The sequence below is a fragment of the Oncorhynchus mykiss genome, chromosome 1 (assembly GCF_057628025.1).
Source record: "Oncorhynchus mykiss isolate SJ-2025 chromosome 1, ASM5762802v1, whole genome shotgun sequence".
Taxonomy (NCBI): domain Eukaryota; kingdom Metazoa; phylum Chordata; class Actinopteri; order Salmoniformes; family Salmonidae; genus Oncorhynchus; species Oncorhynchus mykiss.
In genome coordinates, this window is record NC_143022.1 from 60,109,657 (window position 1) to 60,133,285 (window position 23,629).

The 23,629-nt window shown below is 39.5% G+C and overlaps 1 protein-coding gene across 1 annotated transcript in view; it reads right to left on the minus strand.

Moving 5' to 3' along the window:
- The window catches only part of cdh23 (cadherin-related 23), a 646,476-nt gene that overhangs the window by 28,987 nt on the left and 593,860 nt on the right, over nt 1-23,629 (minus strand). Inside the window, exons 49-50 of the mRNA XM_090235114.1 lie at nt 12,158-12,327; nt 11,430-11,567 (exon numbers count right to left, since the gene is read on the minus strand). Coding sequence (XP_090091240.1) covers nt 11,430-11,567; nt 12,158-12,327 — 308 coding nt within the window. The remainder of the gene's footprint in view (nt 1-11,429; nt 11,568-12,157; nt 12,328-23,629) is intronic.

Genomic DNA, 23,629 nt, shown 5'->3' on the forward strand with positions numbered 1-23,629 from the left:
ATTGGCCAGGTCGCAGTTGTAAATGAGAACTTGTTCTCAACTGGCCTACCTGGTTAAATTAAGGGGAAATAATTTGTTTTTTTTTAAATACAATTGAAAACGAAATCATCTCAAAAAAGTTTGTTATTTTTTAAACAAGGTCTTGAAAATGAGATGGTGAACTCCGCAAACAAACAGTCAGAGAATGAGAATGGTAAATGACTGTAATTAATACATTCATTCAATACATTGGAGGGTTAGGACTGGAGCCACCAGAGGACTTGAAAATTAGCCATAGCTGAGAGGATCACCAAAACTAAAGGTATTTTGGTTTCAGTGCATTTTCTTAAAAACATTTTTAAATAGCCTATCAATGTGTAGGCATACTGTGTAATAAAATTGATAATTGTGTACTAAAAACGTGAATGTGTTTTTTCAGAGCATACAACCATGCAATTCAATGGCTCAGATACAAGACGTATATGGCAGAGTCCACAGGAAATCACGGATTACAAAAAGAAAAACAGCCACATTACAGACACCGACGTCTCGCTTCCAGACAAACTAAACACCTTTCTTTGCCCCCCCCCCCTCCCACACACTTCTTCTCCGTAGCCGACGTGAGTAAGATATTTAAACGTGTTAACCCCCAGGCTGCTGGCACAGACGTCATCCCTAGCCGCGTCCTCAGAGCATGTGCAGACCAGCTGGATGGTGTGTTTACGGACATATTCAATCCCTCCCTATCTCAGTCTGCTGTCCCCAAATGCTAAAAGATGGCCACCATTGTTCCTGTACCCAAGAAGGCAAAGATAACTGAACTAAATGACTATCGCCCTGTAGCACTCATTTCTGTCATCATGAAGTGCTTTGAGAGACTAGTCAAAGATCATATCACCTCCACCTTACCTGCCACCCTAGACCCACTTCAGTTTGCATACCGCCCCAACAGGTCCACAGACGATGCAATCGTCATCACACTGCACACAGACCTGTTCCATCTGTACTCATAATTGAGAGCATCCTTTCGGGCTGTATCACCACCTGGTACGGCAACTGCACCGCCCTCAACAGCAAGGCTCTCCAGAGGGTGGTGCGGTCTGCACAACGCATCACCGGGGGCAAACTACCTGCCCTCCAAGACACCTACAGCACCCATTGTCACAGGAAGACCAAAAAGATCATCAAGGACAACAACCACCCGAGCCACTGCCTGTTCACCCCACTACCATCCAGAAGGCGAGGTCAGTACAGGTGCATCAAAGCTGAAAAACAGCTTCTCTCTCAAGGCCATTAGACTGCTAAACAGCAATCACTAACTACATAGAGACTCATATCACTGGCCACTTAAATAAATGGATCACTGGTCACTTTAAACAATGCCACTTTAATAATGTTAACATATCTTTCATTACTCATCTCATACTGTATGTGTGTACTGTATCTTATACCATCTATTGCACCATGCCTATGCCACTCATCCATATGAGAAAATTGCAATATGTACATATTATTATTCCTCCCTTTAGATTTGTGTGTATTAGCTAGTTGTTGGGGAATTGTTAGATTATTTATTAGATATTACTGCACTGTCAGAACTAGAAGCACAAGCATTTCGCTACACTCGCATTAACATCTGCTAACCATGTGTATGTGACCAATAAAATTTTATTTTATTTGCCGACAACCATCTGTGAAGATCAGTGGACAAAGGGCTGGACAACAGGCCACACCAAAAAAAACGCATGGTTCCACAGAATACCAACTGGGATGGATTCCGGTGGCAAATGTGGCTTCTTCATTAACATCTGTATGCTTAATAAAATAATGATAAAATACTGTCGCCATCTTTGATCCAAGAGAACACACATGGTTTATGTTCTGAAAATAAATAACTATATATTGGTCATGTCTCCCGAGTGGTGCAGCGGTCTAAGGCACTGCATCTACGTGCAAGAGGCATCACTACAGTCCCTGGTTAGAATCCAGGCTGTATCACATCCAGCCGTGATTGGGAGTCCCATAGGGCGGTGCACATTTGGATCAGCATCATCTGGGTTTTGCCGGGGTAGGTCGTCATTGTAAATAAGAATTTGTTCTTTAACTGACTTGCCTAGTTAAATAAAGGTTAAATAAAAATATAAAAATATATATAATAAGTCTTACAAAGCCATTCCATAAGTCCACTCAAGTTTCTTCAACTGTCTTCTGACTGTGACTAGAGTGATGTTGATATTGTGCTGTGATGCCAAAATATTCCAGGCTGCATTTACAGATCGCCCATCATCTTCAACCATCAGTGAGTTGATGGTTTGAATAGTCTCGCTGGAAATTGTAATGAAAAGCACTATACAAAGTAAATGTGTTATTTATTATGGTCTGACATGTTGCAATTTTGTAATTCTACCTAAGAATAGTAAAGCCCCCTTTACTGGCTCAAATAGCCGACCAATCAGCCTGTTACCAACCCTTAGTACATTTTTGGAAAAAATAGTGTTTGACCAGATACAATGCTATTTCACAGAAAACTAATTGACAACAAACTTTCAGTATGCTTATAGAGAAGGACATTCAACAAGCACAGCACTTACACAAATGACTGATGATTGGCTTGAGAGACATTGATGATAAAAAGATTGTGGGGACTGTCTTGTTAGACTTAGTGCGGTCTTTGATATTATCGATCATAGTCTACTGCTGGCAAAACGTATGCGTTATGGCTTTACACCCCCTGCTACATTGTGTTACCTGTCTAACAGAACATAGAGGGTGTTCTTTAACGGAAGCCTCTCAAACATAATTCAGGAAGAAACAGGAATTCCCCAGGGCAGCTATCTAGGCCCATTACTTTAAAAAAATATTTACTAATGACATGCCACTGGCTTTGAGGAATGCCAGAGTGTCTATGTATGCGGATGACTCAACACTATACATGTCAGCTACTACAGTGACTGAAATAACTGCAACACTGCAACAAAGAATTGCAGTTAGTTTCAGAGTGGGTGGCAAGGAATAAGTTAGTCTAAATATTCTAAAACTAAAAGCATTGTATTTGGGACAAAGCATTCACTAAACCCTAAACCTCAACTAAATCTTGCAATAAATCATGTGGAAATTGAGCAAGTTGAGGTGACTAAACTGCTTGGAGTTACCCTGGATTGTAAACTGTCATGGTCAAAATATATTGATACAACAGTAACTAAGATGGGGAAAAGTATGTCCATGATAAGGCGCTGCTCTACCTTCTTGACAGCACGGTCAACAAGGCAGGTCCTACAGGCCATAGTTTTGTCGTACCTGGACTATAACAAAGTCTTAAAAATAACTATGAGTAGTGATGTTTAGTGAATTACAAGGATGGTACAAAAATCCTTGGTCAGGTGACACAAAAAAGGATTTAGGAAAATTGCAATTGGTTCAGAACAGGGCTGCATGGCTGGCCCTTGGATGTACACAGAGAGCTAATATTAATAATATGCATGTCAATCTCTCCTGGCTCAAAGTGGAGGAGAGATTGACTTCATTACTGCTTGTATTTACGAGAGGTATTGACATGTTGAATGCACCCATGCATACCCCACAAGACATGCCACAAGAGGTCTCTTCACAGTCCCCAAGTCCAGCGCAGACTATGGAAGGCTCACAGTACTAAATAGAGCCATGACTACATGGAACTCTATTCCACATCAAGTAACTCATGCAAGCAGTAAAATGTGATTTTAAAAACAGATAAAAAAACACCTTATGGAACAGCGGGGACTGTGAAGCAACACGAACACAGGCACAGACACATGCATACACACACACACGATAGCATGCACACTATACACACATGTACACATAGATTTTGTACTGTATATTTGTGGTAGTGGTGGAGTAGGGGCCTCAATGCACACAGTCTGTGAATGTATTGTAATGTTTTTAAAATTGTATAAACTGCCTTAATTTTGGTGGACCACAGGAAGAGTAGGGAACACATATATAACTATAGAAAATGGTTGCAGGTCAGAGGGCCATCTAACAAGTGCAGATCAGAGGGCCATCAAGCGAAACAGACCAATGAACCACGGGTAAACGGCGGGAGTATCTATGACTCTCCGCTTCTCCCTTCCCTTGGCACAAGCTCGGATGACCAGCTCCATCCCCCCTGACCAGCTCCAACTCCCCTTTCCCTGTTTGGCGCGGCCACATGGCGCACCCCCTTTTCCTGTTAGGCACGACTGCATGGCACACCCCCAATATCAAGGTGCATATGGGCCTATTTATATAATGAATATGAATTCAAGGGCAGAAATGATTAAATATTAAAGCATTAGATCTCTCACTAAAGGCGTCATGTCATACAAAAGCTATACTTAAATCCGAACTGGTTGGAGATTAAAAGAGTACATAGCCATAAAAGCTAGAAAATGACCAGCACGGTCAGATAATATGAACAGTGTTTATAGAGGGTGCAACCGGTCAGTACCTTAGGAGTAAATGCCAGTTGGCTTTTCATAGCCGAGCATTCAGAGGTCAAGACAGCAAGTGCATGTACGTGTGCGAGAAAGAGGATCGAAACATACACACTAACATGTGGAATATAGCAATACGAATGTCAGTTTAATATGCAGTGCAGATCACCTTCTATTACCCTTCTCAGAGTTTTAAGAATTGTGTGTGTTCAATTATTTGTGACATTGTGGCATTTAGACCATATTGAAGATGGAAGCAATAGAATTTGAAGCAATATCCTACCCGCGTGTGGTCAACCATTTCAGCACCTTTTCACGCTGCTCTGAGACAAGTATGGGGACTGGTCTTGATAAATCAATGAGCTTTTTATTTTCACCAAATCTCTGTTTGGGTATTGGTTAGACTACAATTAGGGTGTGGAAATGTTGGGATTATTTTGCTCTACTGGTCACATTGTACAGCTCCATATTTTCCCCGAGGGTTTTGTTTTTTGTTTTTCTTGGAATAGTAACATCATAATATTAATAAAATGTATTAAGCTACATTTTTTTAAATCAATCCCATATACTTTGTTCTTCCAAAATAGGTTTTAAATTCTCTAGTACAGCCAATATTAAAGACTGTCAAATGCTTCTCAAAGATGCCCTCTGGTGGTCAAACAAGCACTAACTAGCATTAATGGCAACAATGGCTGACACTTAAAACCTCACTGGGGATATGTGGGACGGTAGCGTCCCACCTCGCCAACAGCGAGGTGCTCCAAATTCAAAACGTAAAAAAATCTCATAATTAAAATTCCTCAAGCATACAAGTATTTTACACCATTTTAAAGATAACATTCTCGTTAATCCAGCCACAGTGTCTGATTTAAAAAATGCTTTACAGCAAAAGCACCACAAACGATTATGTTAGGTCACCACCAACTCACAGAAAAGCATCCATTTTTCCAGCCAAAGAGAGGAGTCACAAAAAGCACAAATAGAGATAAAATTAATCACTAACCTTTGATGATCTTCATCAGATGACACTCATAGGACTTCATGTTACACAATACATGTATGTTTTGTTCGATAAAGTGCATATTTATATTTAAAAAAATCTCATTTTACATTGGCGCGTTACGTTGAATGGTTCTAAAACATGCGGTGATTGTGTAGAGCCACATCTATTTACAGAAATACTCATCATAAATGTTGATGAAAATTCAAGTGTTATACATGAAATTAGATATATACTTCTCCTTAATCCAACCGCTGTGTTAGATTTCAAAAAAGCTTTACGGAAAAAGCAAACCATGCAATAATCTGAGTACAGCTTTCAGACAACAAAGCAGCCAAAAATATATCCTCCATTTTGGGTAGTCAACATTAGTCATAAATAGCATTATAAATATTTATTTACATTTGATGATCTTCATCAGAATGCACTTCCAGGAATCACAGTTCCACAATAAATGTTTGTTTTGTTCGATAATGTCCATCATTTCTGTCCAAATAGCTTCTTTTGTTAGGGCGTTTGGTAAACAAATCAAAAAGCGCGTTCAGGTCCAGCTGAACGTCGGACGAAAAGTTCAAAAAGTTCCGTTACAGCCCGTAGAAACTTGTCAAACTAAATATAGAATCAATCTTTAGGATGTTTTTATCATAAATCTTCAATAATGTTCCAACCGGAGAATTCCTATCTCTGTAGAAAAGCAATGGAAAGAGAGCTAACTCTCTCGTGACCGCGCCTCAGAGCCTGTGGCACTCTGCCAGACACCTGACTCATTCCTCTCTCATTCAGTCCCACTTCACAGTAGAAGCCTGAAACAACGTTCTAAAGACTGTTGACATCTAGCGGAAGCCTTAGGAAGTGCAACATAACCAATATCCCACTGTATCTACAATAGGGGCTGAGTTAAATAACTACAAGCCTCAGATTTCCCACTTCCTGGTTGGATTTTTCTCAGGTTTTCGCATGCCATATGAGTTCTGTTATACTCACAGACATCATTCAAACAGTTTTAGAGACTTCAGAGTGTTTTCATCCAAGCTACTCAATAAGAAGTTAAATAAGGTGCCATAGAATTCTGTGGCAGCCCGCAAGGTGTGCTGCAGTATGACACAACGTGTACAGGAAGAACCACTGTAGGATCAGCCTCCCCTCCCCCAGTCACAACCTTAAAGGGTAGGAAGCAGTTTTGAGTTTTTACTCACCAAAGGAACAACACAGTGTGGTCAAAGACTTAGTGACTTAGTTGTAGTCAAGATCTGGTTACCTGCAACTACAAACATAGTTCTATTTTGTTTTTTAAACATATTTGTTAACCTATTTCTAGATATCTTCTAAACTACCCACAATGCAATATTTCTCTACATCATATGGATAATCTACTCTGCGTTAGCGAGCTCAGGTTAGTTAGCCACTAGCCATGCAGATCGAGTGTTCGCAATGGTGAGCTACAATCCACTAATCACGAGGAGGTGTGATGAAAACAAGCAATCATATTCCTCACACAAGGGGTCCGCATGATCTCTGTGAAGTAGGCTAGAGTTTTTCAACCTTGGCTTAGTACTAGCAAGCTACAGTAGCTGACTGACTGCGCTGTTGTGATCCTCTCCATTTGCCTGGAGCCTTCCTCCAATCGCAGTCTTATTGTTGACTCTTCCCCTCTTCTCCTTTGGCCAATGCATCCTCTGGATTATTGCCTCCGGAATGTATCTACTTTGGATTTAACCTACTATATCCTAGCCACCGTGCTTCTACAACTGCATTGCTTGCTGTTTGGGGTTTTAGGCTGGGTTTCTGTACAGCACTTTGAGATATCAGCTGATGTACGAAGGGCTATATAAATACATTTGATTTGATTTGATTTGATATCGCTATTGGATATCAAGAGCCGAAATAAGAAAAAACATTTTCACTGCCCCAATAATTATGGAGGGCACTGTAACTAACTTTAGCTGGCTGGTTATCTGGCTAAGATAACTGCATATTTGATGGTTAGATGGTGTTATATATTTAAAGTAATAATAATAATCATTATAATTTATTACATTTCTATAGCGCTTTTCAAAGAATCTCAAAGCATTTCAAAATCAAAATACAAACAAGCAATGTACAGTGGGACAAAAAAGTATTTAGTCAGCCAAGTTCTCCCACTTAAAAAGATGAGAGAGGCCTGTAATTTTCATCATAGGTACACTTCAACTATGACAGACAAAATGAGAAAAAAAATCCTGAAAATCACATTGTAGGGTTTTTAATGAATCTATTTGCAAATTATGGTGGAAAATAAGTATTTGGTCAATAACAAAAGTTTATCTCAATACTTTGTTATATACCCTTTGTTGGCAATGACGGAGGACAAACGTTTTCTGTAAGTATTCACAAGGTTTTCACACACTGTTGCTGGTATTTTGGCCCATTCCTCCATGCAGATCTCCTCTAGAGCAGTGATGTTTTGGGGCTGTTGCTGGGCAACACGGACTTTCAACTCCCTCCAAAGATTTTCTATGGAGTTGAGATCTGGAGACTGGCTAGGCCACTCCAGGACCTTGAAATGCTTCTTACGAAGCCACTCCTTCGTTGCACAGGCAGTGTGTTTGGGATCATTGTCATGCTGAAAGACCCAGCCACGATTCATCTTCAATGCCCTTGCTGATGGAAGGAGGTTTTCACTCAAAATCTCACGATACATGGCCCCATTCATTCTTTCCTTTACACAGATCAGTTGTCCTGGTCCCTTTGCAGAAAAACAGCCCCAAAGCATGATGTTTCCAACCCCATGCTTCAAAGTAGGTATGGTGTTCTTTGGATGCAACTCAGCATTCTTTGTCCTCCAAACACGACGCGTTGAGTTTTTACCAAAAAGTTATATTTTGGTTTCATCAGACCATATGACATTCTCCCAATCTTCTTCTGGATCATCCAAATGCTCTCCAGCAAACTTCAGACGGGCCTGGACATGTAAGGGCTTAAGCAGGGGAACATGTCTGGCACCGCAGGATTTGAGTCCCTGGCGGCGTAGTGTGTTACTGATGGTAGGCTTTGTTACTTTGGTCCAGGCTCTCTGCAGGTCATTCACTAGGTCCCCCCGTATGGTTCTGGGATTTTTGCTCACCGTTCTTGTGATCATTTTGACCACACGTAGTGAGATCTTGCGTTGAGCCCCAGATCGAGAGAGATTATCAGTGGTCTTGTATGTCTTCCATTTCCTAATAATTGCTCCCACAGTTGATTTCTTCAAACCAAGCTGCTTACCTATTGCAGATTCAGTCTTCCCAGCCTGGTGTAGGTCTATAATTGTGTTTCTGGTGTCCTTTGACAGCTCTTTGGTCTTGGCCATAGTGGAGTTTGGAGTGTGACTGTTTGAGGTTGTGGACAGGTGTCTTTTATACTGATAACAAGTTCAAACAGGTGCCATTAATGGGTGGAGGACAGAGGAGGACAGAGGAGCCTCTTAAAGAAGAAGTTACAGGTCTGTGAGAGCCAGAATTCTTGCTTGTTTGTAGGTGACCAAATACTTATTTTCCACCATAATTTGCAAATAAATTCATAAAAAATCCTACAATGTGATTTTCTGGATTTTTTCCTCCTCATTTTGTCTGTCATAGTTGAAGTGCACCTATGATGAAAATTACAGGCCTCTCATCTTTTTTAAGTGGGAGAAATTGCACAATTGGTGGCTGACTAAATACTTTTTTTGCCCCACTGTATCATGACAGGCCAGTCAACAGAGGCCAAGTATTTGAAAGCTGCATCCTCCAAAGATGTAAAGGGACAGTTAATGGCTTGAGCTGAGAGAGCTGGTCAGACGATGGTAGATGATGGTGATGGAGTCTACTGATGATCTTCATATGGCAAGTCTAAGAACCAGCCTGACTTATAGCCACTGGACTTCTCCAATTCCACTCTGTGTAGCACCCACTTGGGTGATGTCTAAGCAGCTCTTGGCACCAGAAAGCTCACCACTAGGGCCAGTACGATACCAGTATCGCAAAAATGAAAACAGGAGGCAGACCAAACTATTTGGTCCTTTAAAAACCTGCTGTATGTAAAATATTATGTGCTATAGGTTAGGAAATAAATACATGTGACTCTGGATGACAACATAATGATTTTTGATTTCAATATTAGGGCTGTTTTCCCCAAAAAATTGAAATCAGCTTAATGTTTTGTTTTCTTGCCACAATACTAACGAGTATTGCAATACTGGTATCGTCCCAGCCCTTGTGCAAACGATTAGGTTTAATTTGAAGTTATACATTTTAATTCATTTCTGTTGGAGTTTACATTATAGGGCATAGGCTGGCTTGCCGGGTCCTCCATATAACGTAACACCCGCAAAAACATTTTCCGGCATGACTTCGGCATTCTCGGGATTCTGATCGGTTGTATGTAATAACTCTAAAAATAGAAAAGTGAGGTGTAACTTTGCATTGGGACTTTTGATGTGTATACTAATGCAAAACCATATGTTACATGTGGTTACATTTATACTACCTACTATTAGTGAAAATGAAAAATTGCACAAGATCAGTGTCTAAGGGCAACTACACCAGACTCCAATGAAATGCAGAAGACTGACAGGAGTCAAAGCAGCAGAGATCGAACATTTAGGCAGAAAAACTAACTCTTTGAAAAAAGTTAATCTCCCTTACAAGAATGTAATGTCTGTTTTATGTCATAATAATAATAATGTACATAATTGTGACACTGAAGTGATCAATGCATACTTATAAAACCTCTAGAATAAGGATGTTTCATTTTGCACTAGCTTGTACCCAAGGAGCTCTGAGGTAAAAGGGATAGTTCACTCATATGATGTAAAAGGAAGCATCATCATCACATTTTTTGCTCTGTGCTGAGAGTGCTCCATCTTAAAAAACATGAACATTTTGGGGGATTGTATTAACAGTGGACTAATGAACAACACACCAAAAGAGTAAAGTGATCCTTAAAAAGCCATTATTCCAACCGCAACCTTGGACTCGAGTCTCCTCCTTTACCTCTACAAAGTCACCTTGTATCTGAAAATGTCTTTCTTCTTAGGCTAGTAAGATGTTTCATTCCAGGTCCCATATTCCACTTTTAAGTGAGGCAACATACACTGGGTGTATAAAACATTAGGAACGCCTGCTCTTTCCATGACATAGACTGACCAGGTGAATCCAGGTGAAAGCTATCGTCCCTAATTGATGTCACCTGTTAAGACCACTTCAATAAGTGTGGATGAGGTGGAGGAGATGGATTTAAAGAAGGATTTGCAAGCCTCAAGAAAATTGAGACATGGGATTGTGTATGTGTGCCATTCAGAGGGTGAATGGGCAAGACAAAAGATTTAAGTGTCTTTGAACAGGGTATGGTAGTAGGTGCCAGGCGCACCAGTTTGCGTGTGTCAAGAACTGCCACGCTGCTGGGTTTCAATAGTTTCCCGTGTGCATCAAGAATGGTCCACCACCCAAAGGATATCCAGCCAACTTGACACAACTGTGGGAAACATTGGAGTCAAAATGGGTCAGCATCCCTGTGGAACACTTTCGACACCTTGTAGAGCCCATGCCCCAATGGATTGAAGCTGTTCTAAGGGAAAAGGGGGGTGCAACTCAATATTAGGAAGGTGTTTGTTCCTAATGTTTTGTATATTGAATGTAGATTAATCTGTTATTCTTCTTTGAAAGAGTACAAAATAGAGTGAAAACAAAAGAGAGGAGCGATTGCGTGTGTGTGTGTCTGTGTTTGTGTGCGTGTGTATGTATGTGTGTTTGTGCGTTAGTGCTTGGATTTGGCAGGTGCACACCGGTAGCTAGTACTAGCACATTGAATTTTCTACTGCTCGAGGACCATCAACCCCTACAGAATATTGGCTAAAAAGTTCCAGCTCCTAAATATAAACAGTACCAGCACCCAAAAATGAGTGCCTGCACCAATGTAAAAATAAGTCGACTTCAAGCACTGCAAAGTGTGTGTGTGTGTGTGTTTCTTCACGTGTTAAAACATGTTACAGAACTCACAGTGGAGGGAGTGATGCCAAACTTGCCCTCTCCGTCTACCAGGCCGTACTCGATGACAGAGAAGAGGCCCGAATCTGCGTCTGTGGCACTGACTGTCACTATGACCGTGCCCAAGTCAACATCCTCAAACACTGGCTTCTGCAAAGGGACAGCATGACACAACAACATCAGCATACACACAGACAAGCACAAACTCAGACCATCACAATAGAAATTATATCAATTGAGTACTACTAAAGGTGTCCGCATGCATCCCAACCAAAATAGTTTGTGCATATATAATGACATTTTTGTTCAATTTGGTCTTCTGCAAGTGTTTTTTCGGCTATTCGTGCACACACATTTTTTCTCGAGGCAAGCCGAAGTCGGTAGCCAACGTCTATGCCCCTTTGTTGGTGATTGGTCAACAGTAGGGGTTCTTCAATGAAGTGTCATTCAACAAGAAACAATTTGTTTTCATGCAACATTTTTTACTTGACAAATACTGCACCAAACATCTTAGATGTAAAATTGCGCGACTAAGATCTTCTTGGGAAAAACGTCAACATTTATGACAGATTTCTTGAGTTATCTTTTTTTTCAAGTGAATGTCTTTTAAGGTAGTATGTGAAAACACACGTTCAGTTCGCCTAGCCGAGTTCGGCTAGGTGCCAGCTGAACCGAAGTATGCTGACGCCTTAAGGGTGACGCCCTTTGCAATGCATGTTATGAACAGGTATTTTTGGTACCTGGTAAGAGGGTTGTGTAAAGATGGGCTTGTTATCATTGATGTCTACTATACGTAGGTAGACAGGAAGCTCAGCCACTCTGGGTGGACTGCCGTGGTCCTGAGCTCTCACTGTGAAGTTCAGCCACTGCACCTGCTCAAAGTCCACAGTCCGGTTGGCTACGATCTTACCTGCACAACAACACAATGATTACCAGCACACTTCTCATCATACATATACTAATTATAGGGGAGAATGGGTTGGTTGTCTCACAGGTTGGTTGTCACAGTGGTTATTACTCAAAATCCAGAAGGGGCTGTGTAATAATTTAATTTCAAGATAAAAATGTGTGTCCTCTATAGGAGAGTTCATCCATGTGTTCAATTCAGGACAGGATCTAAAAATATTGAGGTGAGAGGAATATTTGCAGTTTTCAAGGGTGAAATTAAATAATCATATGCTTGTTATTTCTTTAATAAATAGCTATATGATAGGAGTATCCATAAACAATTACTTTATTGAAAAGAGGAAAGGAAGAGCTTTATTTAAATGTGTATTTTTTCCCCATAGATCAAGTCATGTGGTTACTAGCATCTTAATTAGTATTGGGGGGTGTTTAGGGATGGTTGTCACATTCGCCCTGTTTCCACCGGCACTTAAATATAGGGCCAAATTCCAGCTGACTCTATCTATCTAATTCGCAAATTCGAGCCCTGTTAGGGTAAACTTGGGCCAGCGCAGCCCATTTTCACAACTGGTGCCAGTTCGATTAGAATTCGGCTGGTGATGCCATTACTACACTACTTTTCAAAAGTTTGGGGTCACTTAGAAATGTCCTTGTTTTTGAAAGAAAAGCACATTTTTTGTCCATTAAAATAACATCAAATTGATCAGAAATACAGTGTAAACATTGTTAATGTTGTAAATGACTATTGTAGCTGGAAACTGCATATCTGTTTATGGAATATCTACATAGGCATACAGAGGCCCATTATCAGCAACCATCACTCCTGTGATCCAATGGCATGTTGTGTTAGCTAATCCAATTTTATCATTTTAAAAGGCTAATTGATAATACCCGCAAAACACCAGTCTTAACGTCAACAGTGAAGAGGCGACTCCGGGATGTCCCTAGAATTTCTAAGCAAACAGCTGGAGGCAGGGCTTTCTCCCATAGAGCTCAATTTTTATGGAATGGTCTGCCTATCCATGTGAGAGATGCAGACTCGGTCTCGACCTTTAAATCATTACTGAAGACTCATCTATTCAGTAGGTCCTATGATTGAGTGTAGTCTGGCCCAGGGGTGAGAAGGTGAACGGCTAGGCACTGGAGCGACGAACCGCCTTTGATGTCTCTGCTTGGCCAGGTCTCCTCTCTCCACTGGGATTCTCTGCCTCTGACCCTGTTATGGGGGCTGAGTCACTGTGGTGAAGATTTTTGTGGGCTATGCGCAGCCTTATCGCAGGGTAGTATGTTGGTAGACTGTTGACATCCCTCTAGTGGTGTGGGGGCTATGCTTTGGCAAAGTGGGTGGGGTTTTATCCTGCCTGGTTGGCCCTGTCTGGGGGTATTGTCGGACAGGGCCACAGTGTCCCCCGACCCACCCCTGTTACAGTCTCCAGTATCTATGCTGCAATAGTCTATGTGCCGGGGGGGGGGGGGCTAGGGTCAGTCTGTTTTATCTGGTGTCCTGTGTGAATTTATGTATGCTCCCTCTAATTCTCTCTCCCTGCCCTCCCGGAGGACCTGAGCCCTAGGATCTTTCCTTAGGACTACTTGGCCTGATGACTCCTGGCTGTCCCCAGCCCACCTGGTCATGCTGCTGCACCAGTTTCAACTTTTCTGCCTGTGGCTAGGGAATCCTGACCTATTCACCGGACGTGGTACCTTGTCCTGGACCTGCTGTTTTTGACTCTCTACCGCACCGGCTGTCTCGACCTCTGAATGCTCAGCTATCAAAAGCCAAATGACATTTACTCCTGCTGTACTGACCTGTTGCACCTTCTACAACCACTTATTATTATTTGACCTTGCTGGTCATCTATGAACGTTTGAACATCTTGAAGAACAATCTGGCCTTAAATGGCCATGTACTCTTATAATCTCCACGCGGCACAGCCAGAAGAGGACTGGCCACCCCCCAGAGCCTGGTTCCTCTCTAGGTTTCTTCCTAGGTTCCAGCCATTCTAGGGAGTTTTCCCAGCCTGCTCTTTGGGGTATTAGGTTGGGTTTCTGTATAGCACTTTGTGACATCTGCTGATGTAAAAAGGGCTTTATAAATACATTTGAATGATTGAATGATATTCCATGAAAATATTACATTCCAATTAATATTTTTTTTTATGAATTAAACACAACTATTGAAATCCTTTTGCTCCTGAATGTAATTTGAAATACTGCTGGGATTTAAAATCTTGCATTATTCAAATCACATTCACTGCAATTGTACATAATGTATTGTATGGAAAAGGAACAACAAAGAAAGAACAAAGTAAATGAATGTGCAGGTGAGTTACATGTAAAAAGAGGGAATTGACATCAAATCTCCTTATAGTGCGGATGTTAATGTGCAACATAATTCTCCCCCATATTTCATTTAAATAATTAAAATAAGACAACAAAAAAAAAAGTCTAAATAAAATTGATTAAATGTATTTTAACGCACTTGTGTGAAACCCTATCCCATAATATCCCCGGGATGCCAGAGTAAAAAAAACAGCCCTTTTCTAAAATTTGTTTTTATTTCATTCAAATAACAAAAAAAGTGTAAACTGTAGCCATTTATTTCTCTGTGTGATTTGGGTGGGCATTCTATGTTATTTTTTCCATGTTTTTGTATTTCTTTGTTTTGGCCGGGTATGGTTCTCAATCAGGGACAGCTGTCTATCTATCTAAAACCTTAGGTAGGTTTTTCCCACATGGTTTTTGTGGGTAGTTATTTTCTGTTTAGTGTTTTGCACTTGACAGGACTTTGGTTATTTTCTTTGTTTTTTGTTATAGTGTTCAGTTTCAATAAAAAGCATGAACACATACCACACTGCGCTTTGGTCTGATTCCTCTTCTTCAGACGACGAATACCGTTACATATAGTTTATTTGCCTAAGAATGACCTTCATCCACATACAATTTTTTTTTTATTTCTACACATTTATTTTTGTAATGTTAGAGAGAAATACTGTTCAATAAATAAAGGCTTTCCTTTATTTCAAAATAAAGGCTTTACTTTTTCAAAAACATTGTATATTGGTTTATTTGTTGCTGAAAAACGAATGGCAAACACTGTGACAACCAACCCCATACTGTGTGACAACCAACCTCGGACAAAGTGTGTTTAATGGCTTATAACTCCGTGTTGGAATAAGATATGAGGATAACAAATGGTCCCCATTTCAACAGAATACCTTGGTTTTTCTCCTAACAGTGAAAATAAGATATACTGGTGCATTAGAAATACATTAATTTGTAAAAAGTGTGACAACTAACCCCGGTCTACAGTATGTGACCAATAAAATTGGATTAGAATTTGATTTGATGCCCTCAAAGCCGGTGTTTGGTGGATATATTGGCATGGGTGTCGTTAGGCCCGGGCAGGCACACTGTGCCAATATCCTCCAAACACAGGCTTTGAGCGCATTGTCACTTTTATACAATGGGTTACCAACATACTCAAATAATCATTGACATGTTTTCAATTAAAATCTTATTTTGATGAATTTATTCATAGTATTTCATCCTTCCAGATATAGTCCCAACACAAATCTAGGGTTGCTACCCAAGCTGACTGGTCATTCATTCTATCGGTTTGGTTGCCAATCCCAGTCCTTCAGTCTTTTTGTTCTGTATCTATGGAAGAGACACAGTTGTTCATTCTAAGTGTTCCATTGCCATACTGGCTGAATAACAGCAAAATAGCTGCATTTGTATTTATTTAAACTGTTTTATAAAGACATTTATTTGGGATACATCCATAACAATAAGCTAATGAGGTGCAATTTCGCCTGGCACAGGACATTTGCTCACTCGTCAGGACACTGTTGTTCAACAACACAGCTAACACAATCACTTCAAACTGAAGCTGGAAAGACTGCAAACTAGCTGCACTTCATTTGATTTGACCTTTTTTCAATTTATATTTCTTTGTATAGTATCCATAAAAATGATGATTCATGATTTCGACTGGCTGAGAAAAGCTGCCTGTCTGTCTCGTCCTGACTTCATTACTATGGGACAGCTGGTTATCGAATTTAAATATTGAAACAATGTCATAAAGGTTAAAGAGACAGACAGCAAGGTTTATACAAATGTCCACTGTTGAAACCTAAATGTTAGCCTAAAAGAAATGTGAGATAATATCTAGATGCTTTTCAGAGTAGAGATCAAGTTTATAAATTGCCTGGCTGGGCTGATGAGACAGTGGATTGCACAATCAGATGGAACAGAGTAAATAGGCATTTTTAACGTCATAGATTTGTGGACTAAAAACCGTCTGGAATGCAATTTTAACCAATCAGCAATCAGGATTAGACCCACCCATTGTATTGTATAATATGCTACATCTAAAAATGTCATAATTTTTGTCATGGCAAGTTGGTAGAATGTTTGCATTTAGAATGTTTTGTTGATTATTTGTAAATTAGCTTCAATACCCAGTGAATGAAGGAAGGAAACAAATTGAATAGCACGACAAATCTGGGTGCATTTCTGTGAATTTCAAATCTGCCATTGTTTGTTGGTTCAATGTAAAACTGATTTTACATGATACACAGTATCACATATCAGTGTTCCTTTTTCTGTAAAGTGTATTTTGAGAGGATTCTCTATCTATTGCTACATCTAGATCCATGTATTTAGAGAGTTGGGACATTGATGTTTCTGCATTATGATGCATTTACATGACACTACAACATTATATGGTAGCAATATTAGCAGAGCATTAACATTACATGGGGAAAATTTGAACAATCCTATGTAACTGAATGTCTACAATTAGAAGAATATTCTTAATTCTAAAAGTTGGAGTAACTGTCTAAACAATATCCATTAACCCTAAAAGCGCAAACGTAGTTCTAACCATTGAAGTACATGGTTTTAATTCCCGCAAATACGCATATATTTGAACATTCTCACACATTTAAAGTCAAATTTGAGGTTTAAAAATACAGCTTTATGCATGTTTTTCATGTTTTGAACAGTTATTTTGATGAATTTCATCCCTGGCAACTTGTCATGAAAATGTTTCTGTTATTTATTTAATGTGTTTCTGTGATACTGAGAAATTGTCGAATTAGCTAATCTGACATACCAGTAAGACCAAAAATGAAAGATGAGACTCTCAACTTTGTATATGGAGACTGGAAGCTAAATATGTATTCAAATAAATGTGTTTTTTTTTAGTTATAGTGGCTGTCAACCCCAAATCAGGGGTGGCACCATATCTCTATATTTTCAGGGTACATACAATGCCTTGCAAAAGTATTCATCCCCCTTGGCGTTTTTCCTATTTTGTTGCATTACAACCTGTAATTTAAATTGATTTTTATTTGGATTTCATGTAATGGACATACACATAAATTGGGGAGAACAAGTATTTGATACACTGCCAATTTTGCAGGGTTTTCCTACTTACAAAGCATGTAGAGGTCTGTAATTTTTATCATAGGTACACTTCAACTGTGAGAGACGGAATCTAAAACAAAAATCCAGAAACATTGTATGATTTTTAAGTAATTAATTTGCATTTTATTGCATGACAGAAGTATTTCATCACCTACCAACCAGTAAGAATTCCGGCTCTCACAGACCTGTTAGTTTTTCTTTAAGAAGCCCTCCTGTTCTCCACTCATTAAATGTATTAACTGCACCTGTTTGAACTCGTTACCTGTATAAAAGACACCTGTCCACACACTCAATCAAACAGACTCCAACCTCTCCACAATGGCCAAGACCAGAGAGCTGTGTAAGGACATCAGGGATTAAATTGTAGACCTGCACAAGGCTGGGATGGGCTACAGGACAATAGGCAAGCAGCTTGGTGAGAAGGCAACAACTGTTGGCGCAATTATTAGAAAATGGAAGAAGTTCAAGATGACGGTCAATCACCCTCGGTCTGGGGCTCCATGTATGATATCACCTCGTGGGGCATCAATGATGATGAGGAAGGTGAGGGATCAGCCCAGAACTACACGGCAGGACCTGGTCAATGACCTGAAGAGAACTGGAACCACAGTCTCAAAGAAAACCATTAGTAACACACTACGCCGTCATGGATTAAAATCCTGCAGCGCACGCAAGGTCCCCATGCTCAAGCCAGCGCCTGTCCAGGCCCGTCTGAAGTTTGCCAATGACCATCTGGATGATCCAGAGGAGGAATGGGAGAAGGTCATGTGGTCTGATGAGACAAAAATAGAGCTTTTTGGTCTAAACTTTTCTCGTCGTGTTTGGAGGAAGAAGAAGGATGAGTACAACCCCAAGAACACCACCCCAACCGTGAAGCATGGAGGTGGAAACATCATTCTTTGGGGAGGCTTTTCTGCAAAGGGGACAGGACGACTGCACCGTATTGAGGGGAGGATGGATGGGGCCATGTATCGCAAGATCTTGGCCAACAACCTCCTTCACTCAGAAAGAGCATTGAAGATGGGTCGTGGCTGGGTCTTCCAGCATGACAACGACCCGAAAAACACAGCCAGGGAAACTAAGGAGTGGCTCCGTAAGAAGCATCTCAAGGTCCTGGAGTGGCCTAGCCAGTCTCCAGACCTGAACCCAATAGAAAATCTTTGGGGGGAGCTGAAAGTCCGTATTGCCCAGTGACAGCCCCGAAACCTGAAGGATCTGGAGTGTGTGCAAACCTGGTCAAGAACTACAGGAAACGTATGATCTCTGTAATTGCAAACAAAGGTTTCTGTACCAAATATTAGGTTCTGCTTTTCTGATGTATCAAATACTTATGTCATGCAATAAAATGCAAATTAATTAGTTAAAAATCATACAATGTGATTTTCTGGATTTTTGTTTTAGATTCCGTCTCTCACAGTTGAATTTACCTATGATCAAAAATTACAGACCTCTACATGCTTTGTAAGTAGGAAAACCTGCAAAATCGGCAGTGTATCAAATACTTGTTCTCCCCACTGTAATAGTCCAAATTGGTGACGTGAAATGAAAGAAATAACTAAAAATAATAAAAATACAATAAAAATACAAAACGGAAAAGTGGTTAGTGCATATCTATTCACCCTCTTTGCTATGAAGCCCCTAAAAAAGATCTGGTGCAACCAATTACCTTGAGAAGTCACATAATTAGTTAAATATAGTCCACATGTGAGCAATCTAAGTGTCACATGATCTGTCACATGATCTCAGTATATATACATCTGTACATCTGTTCTGAAAGGACCCAGAGTCTGCAACACCACTAACCAAGGGGCACCACCAATCAAGCGGCACCATGAAGACCAAGGAGCTCTCCAAACAGGTCAGGGACAAAGTTGTGATTGTACACAGATCAGGGTTGGGTTATAATAAAATATCAGAAACTTTGAACATCCCATGGAGCACCATTAAATCCATTATAAAAAGAAAGAATATTGAAACCACAACAAACCTGCCAAGAGAGGGCCGACCAGGCAAGGAGGACAATAATCAGAGAGGCAACAAAGAGACCAGGGAAAACCCTGAAAGGGTCTGCAAAGCTTCACAGCGGAAATTGGAGTATCTGTCCATAGGACCACTTTAAGCCGTACACTCCACAGAGCTGGGCTTTATGGATGGGTGGGCAGAAAAAAAGCCATTGCTTAAAGAAAAGAATAAGCAAACATGTTTGGTGTTCACCAAAATGCATGTGGGAGACTCCACAAACATATCGAAGAAGGTACTCTGGTCAGATGAGACTAAAATTTAGCTTTTTGGCCATCAAGGAAAACGGTGCAAACCCAACACCTCTCATCACCACGAGAACACCATGCTGCTGGGATGTTTTTCATCGGCAGGAAATGAAGGAATGATGGATGGCGCTAAATAAATAAATTATTGAGGGAAACCTGTTTCAGTCTTCCAGAGATTTGAGACTGGGACAGAGGTTCACCTTCCAGCAGGACAATGACCTAAAGCATTCTGCTAAAGCAACACTCGAGTGGTTTAAGGGAAAACATTTCAATCTCTTGGAATGGCCTAGTCAAAGCCCAGACCTCAATCCATTTGAGAATCTGTGGTATGACTTAAAGATTGCTGTACACCAGCGGAACCCATTCAACTTGAAGGAGCTGGAGCATTTTGTTCTTGCAAAAATCCCAGTGGCTAGATGTGCCAAGCTTATTGAGACACACCCCAAGAGACTTGCAGCTGTAATTGCTGCAAAAGGTGGCTCTACAAAGTATTGATTTTGGAGGGGTGAATAGTTATGCACGCCCAAGTTCTGTTTTTTTGTTGTTGTTTTTTTTCACAATAAAAGTGGTAGGCATGTTGTGTTAATCAAATGATACAAACTCCCCAAAAATCAATGGGAAAAATGCCAAAGGGGGTGAATACTTTTTTTATTTTATTATTTTATTTTCATTTTCTGTACCAAATTTTGTTGAGTCAACATTTTCAGTTTACAGATTATACTTCACCACTAGCATATAAAAAGCGATGATATTGCATTTCTCCGTAATAACACAGAAATTATAGTAAATTGTTATGTTTTTTTGTCGGTAAAGTAGCTGCTTGACAAAGTCCTACAATTTCTGATGAATCAAAAAAATGGTCAGAATTGACCCCTGTTGACACTTTTAGGGTTAATTTTATCCTTTTCATTTGTCATGGCAATTCTGAATCATACAAATACAAAACTCCACCAAAAGCAAAGTTGGTGGAACGTTTGAATTTAGAATGTTTGGTTGAATGGAGCGACAGTGTTGATATCAACATTTTAAAAAACAACTTTAGTAGCATTTAGAATGTTATAATGTTTGGTTAATAGGTACCAATGCAGATTTGGAACTCAGTTTGGAGGCAACAACCCCAATACTTTAAAAAAAATGGGCTTCTACACACAATTTCACAAGTTCGTCCATACCATGGATGGTACAGGGACATCAGTATCAATATCAACAAATATCATCATCAATGCTAAGAATCAAATAATGTATTTAAAATGATAATGGCTGATTTAATTTTGTTTCATGTGCACTATGGCGGCTAAAAGCGGAATTGCAGTAACACATACCAGAAACACATTTAAAATAATAAAATGAGATACAAAATCAAAAAGTCTTGGCGTTACAGTGCATTCGGAAAGTAATCAGACCTATTGACTTTTTCCACATTTTGTTACGCTAACCTTATTCTAAAATGGATCAAATAAAATAAAATCTAATCTACACACAATACCCCATAATGACAAAACGAAAACAGGTTTTTAGAAATGTATTAAAAATCAAATAATTACATAAGTATTCAGACCCTTTGCTATGAGACTGGAAATTGAGCTCAGATGCATCCTGTTTCCACTGATCATCATTGAGATGTTTCTACAACTTGATTGGAGTCCACATGTTGTAAATTCAATTGATTGGACATGATTTTGAAAGGTACACAGTTTACAGTGCATGTCTGAGCAAAAACCAAGCCATGTCCGTGGAGCTCCGAGACAGGAATTGTCCGTGGAGCTCCGAGACAGGATTGTGTCGAGGCACAGATCTGGGAAAGGTACCAAAACATTTCTGCAGCATTGAAGGTCCCCAAGAAAACAATGACCTCCATCATTCTTAAATGGAAGAAGTTTGGAACAACCAAGACTCTTCCTAAAAGGAAAGGAAAATACCTGTCTATTTGTGGAAAAATCACCCTGATTAACTCCTTAGTTATATCACAGTTTACCTATTTGATTATGGTTTTGCCTACACCTAGTGACCTGCTTTTTAAATTATATGAACAAAAAATATTAAATTTTATTTGGAACGGCAAACCAGATAAAATTAAAAGGGCCTATTTATATAACGAATATGAATTTGGTGGGCAGAAATTATTAAATATTAAAGCATTAGACCTCTCACTAAAGGCATCAGTCATACAAAAGTTATACATAAATCCAAACGGGTTCTCTAGTCAATTGGTACGAATGTCTCATCCTATATTCAGGAAGGGCCTTTTCCCCTTTATTCAGATTACACCAGCTCACTTTCGGTTGTTTGAAAAGGAAAAATTCTCCAAAATATGTTTATTTTTTAAACAAGCCTTAGACAGTTGGTTGCAATTTCAGTTTAATCCACCTGAAAGGACGGAACAAATAGTACAACAAATATTGTGGTTAAATTCAAATATACTAATTGATTAAAAAAAACTGTATTTATCGAATACATTTTTAAAAAAGGTATACATTTAGTGAATGATATCATAAATAGGACTGGTGGAGTTATGTCACACATGCAGCTAACACAGACATATGGAAATATCTGCTCTACCCAAAATTACAACCAATTAATTGCAGCATTACCACAAAAATGGAAGAGGCAAGTAGAAGAGGAAAAAAGTAAGGAACTTGTATGTCGGCCCTGTATTAAAGAACATAAATGGTTAAAGAAAAGTGTGATAAATAAAAACATATACCAATTTAATTTAAGGACCAAAAAACTGACAGCTGTGCCATATAAATTGCAAAATAGTTGGGAAGAGATTTTCGATGTACCCATTCCATGGCACATGGTTTATGAATTGATACGCAAAACAACGACGGATTCAAAACTTCAAATTTTTCAATATAAATTCCTATACAAAATTCTTGCAACTAATAGAATGTTATATATATGGGGGATACAATCCTCCCAGCTCTGCAGATTCTGCTGTGAGGAGGCAGAGTCATTAGATCATTTATTTTGGTATTGTCCATATGTAGCTCATTTTTGGTCACAGGTCCAGGAATGGCTGAAGAATTGCAACATTTGCCTAGAACTAACACTACAGATAGGGTGGGTTGGGTGATTTGATTTGATTTGAAAAGCCATAGTCAATCAATCAATAATATAATAATTATTTTAGCAAAAATGTTTATTTTTAATTACAATCTGTAGAAGCTATGAGAATAGGAAGGTTCAATTATTTTGTGAAGCATCACAGCAAGGTTGAAAAATATACGGCAAGTAGAAATCCAAAATGGATGATGTTGAGAGACAGATGGGAGGGGTTGAGTGGAGCTGAAGGGTGGGACTAATAACAAGATAAACAATGTAGGGCATAAGGGATCTGTAGAATGTATATAGGTTCGGAGCTTTTGTGAAATAGCATAGTTACAAATAGAATTCAAACTGGATGGACATCAGAAATAGAGGAAGGACTAAGAACAAACAAGAGAGAACTATTGTTAAGTAGACTGTGTCTGTAGAGTGTGTATAAGATGTATGGATTGAAGGTAGAAGCAGAAGTGTTTATTAGTTTACTCCAATTGGGGGATAGGCGGAAGGGTTTGCGGGGAATAATAATAAAGGTATATTCTTTAAAAAAGTATGTATGTCTAT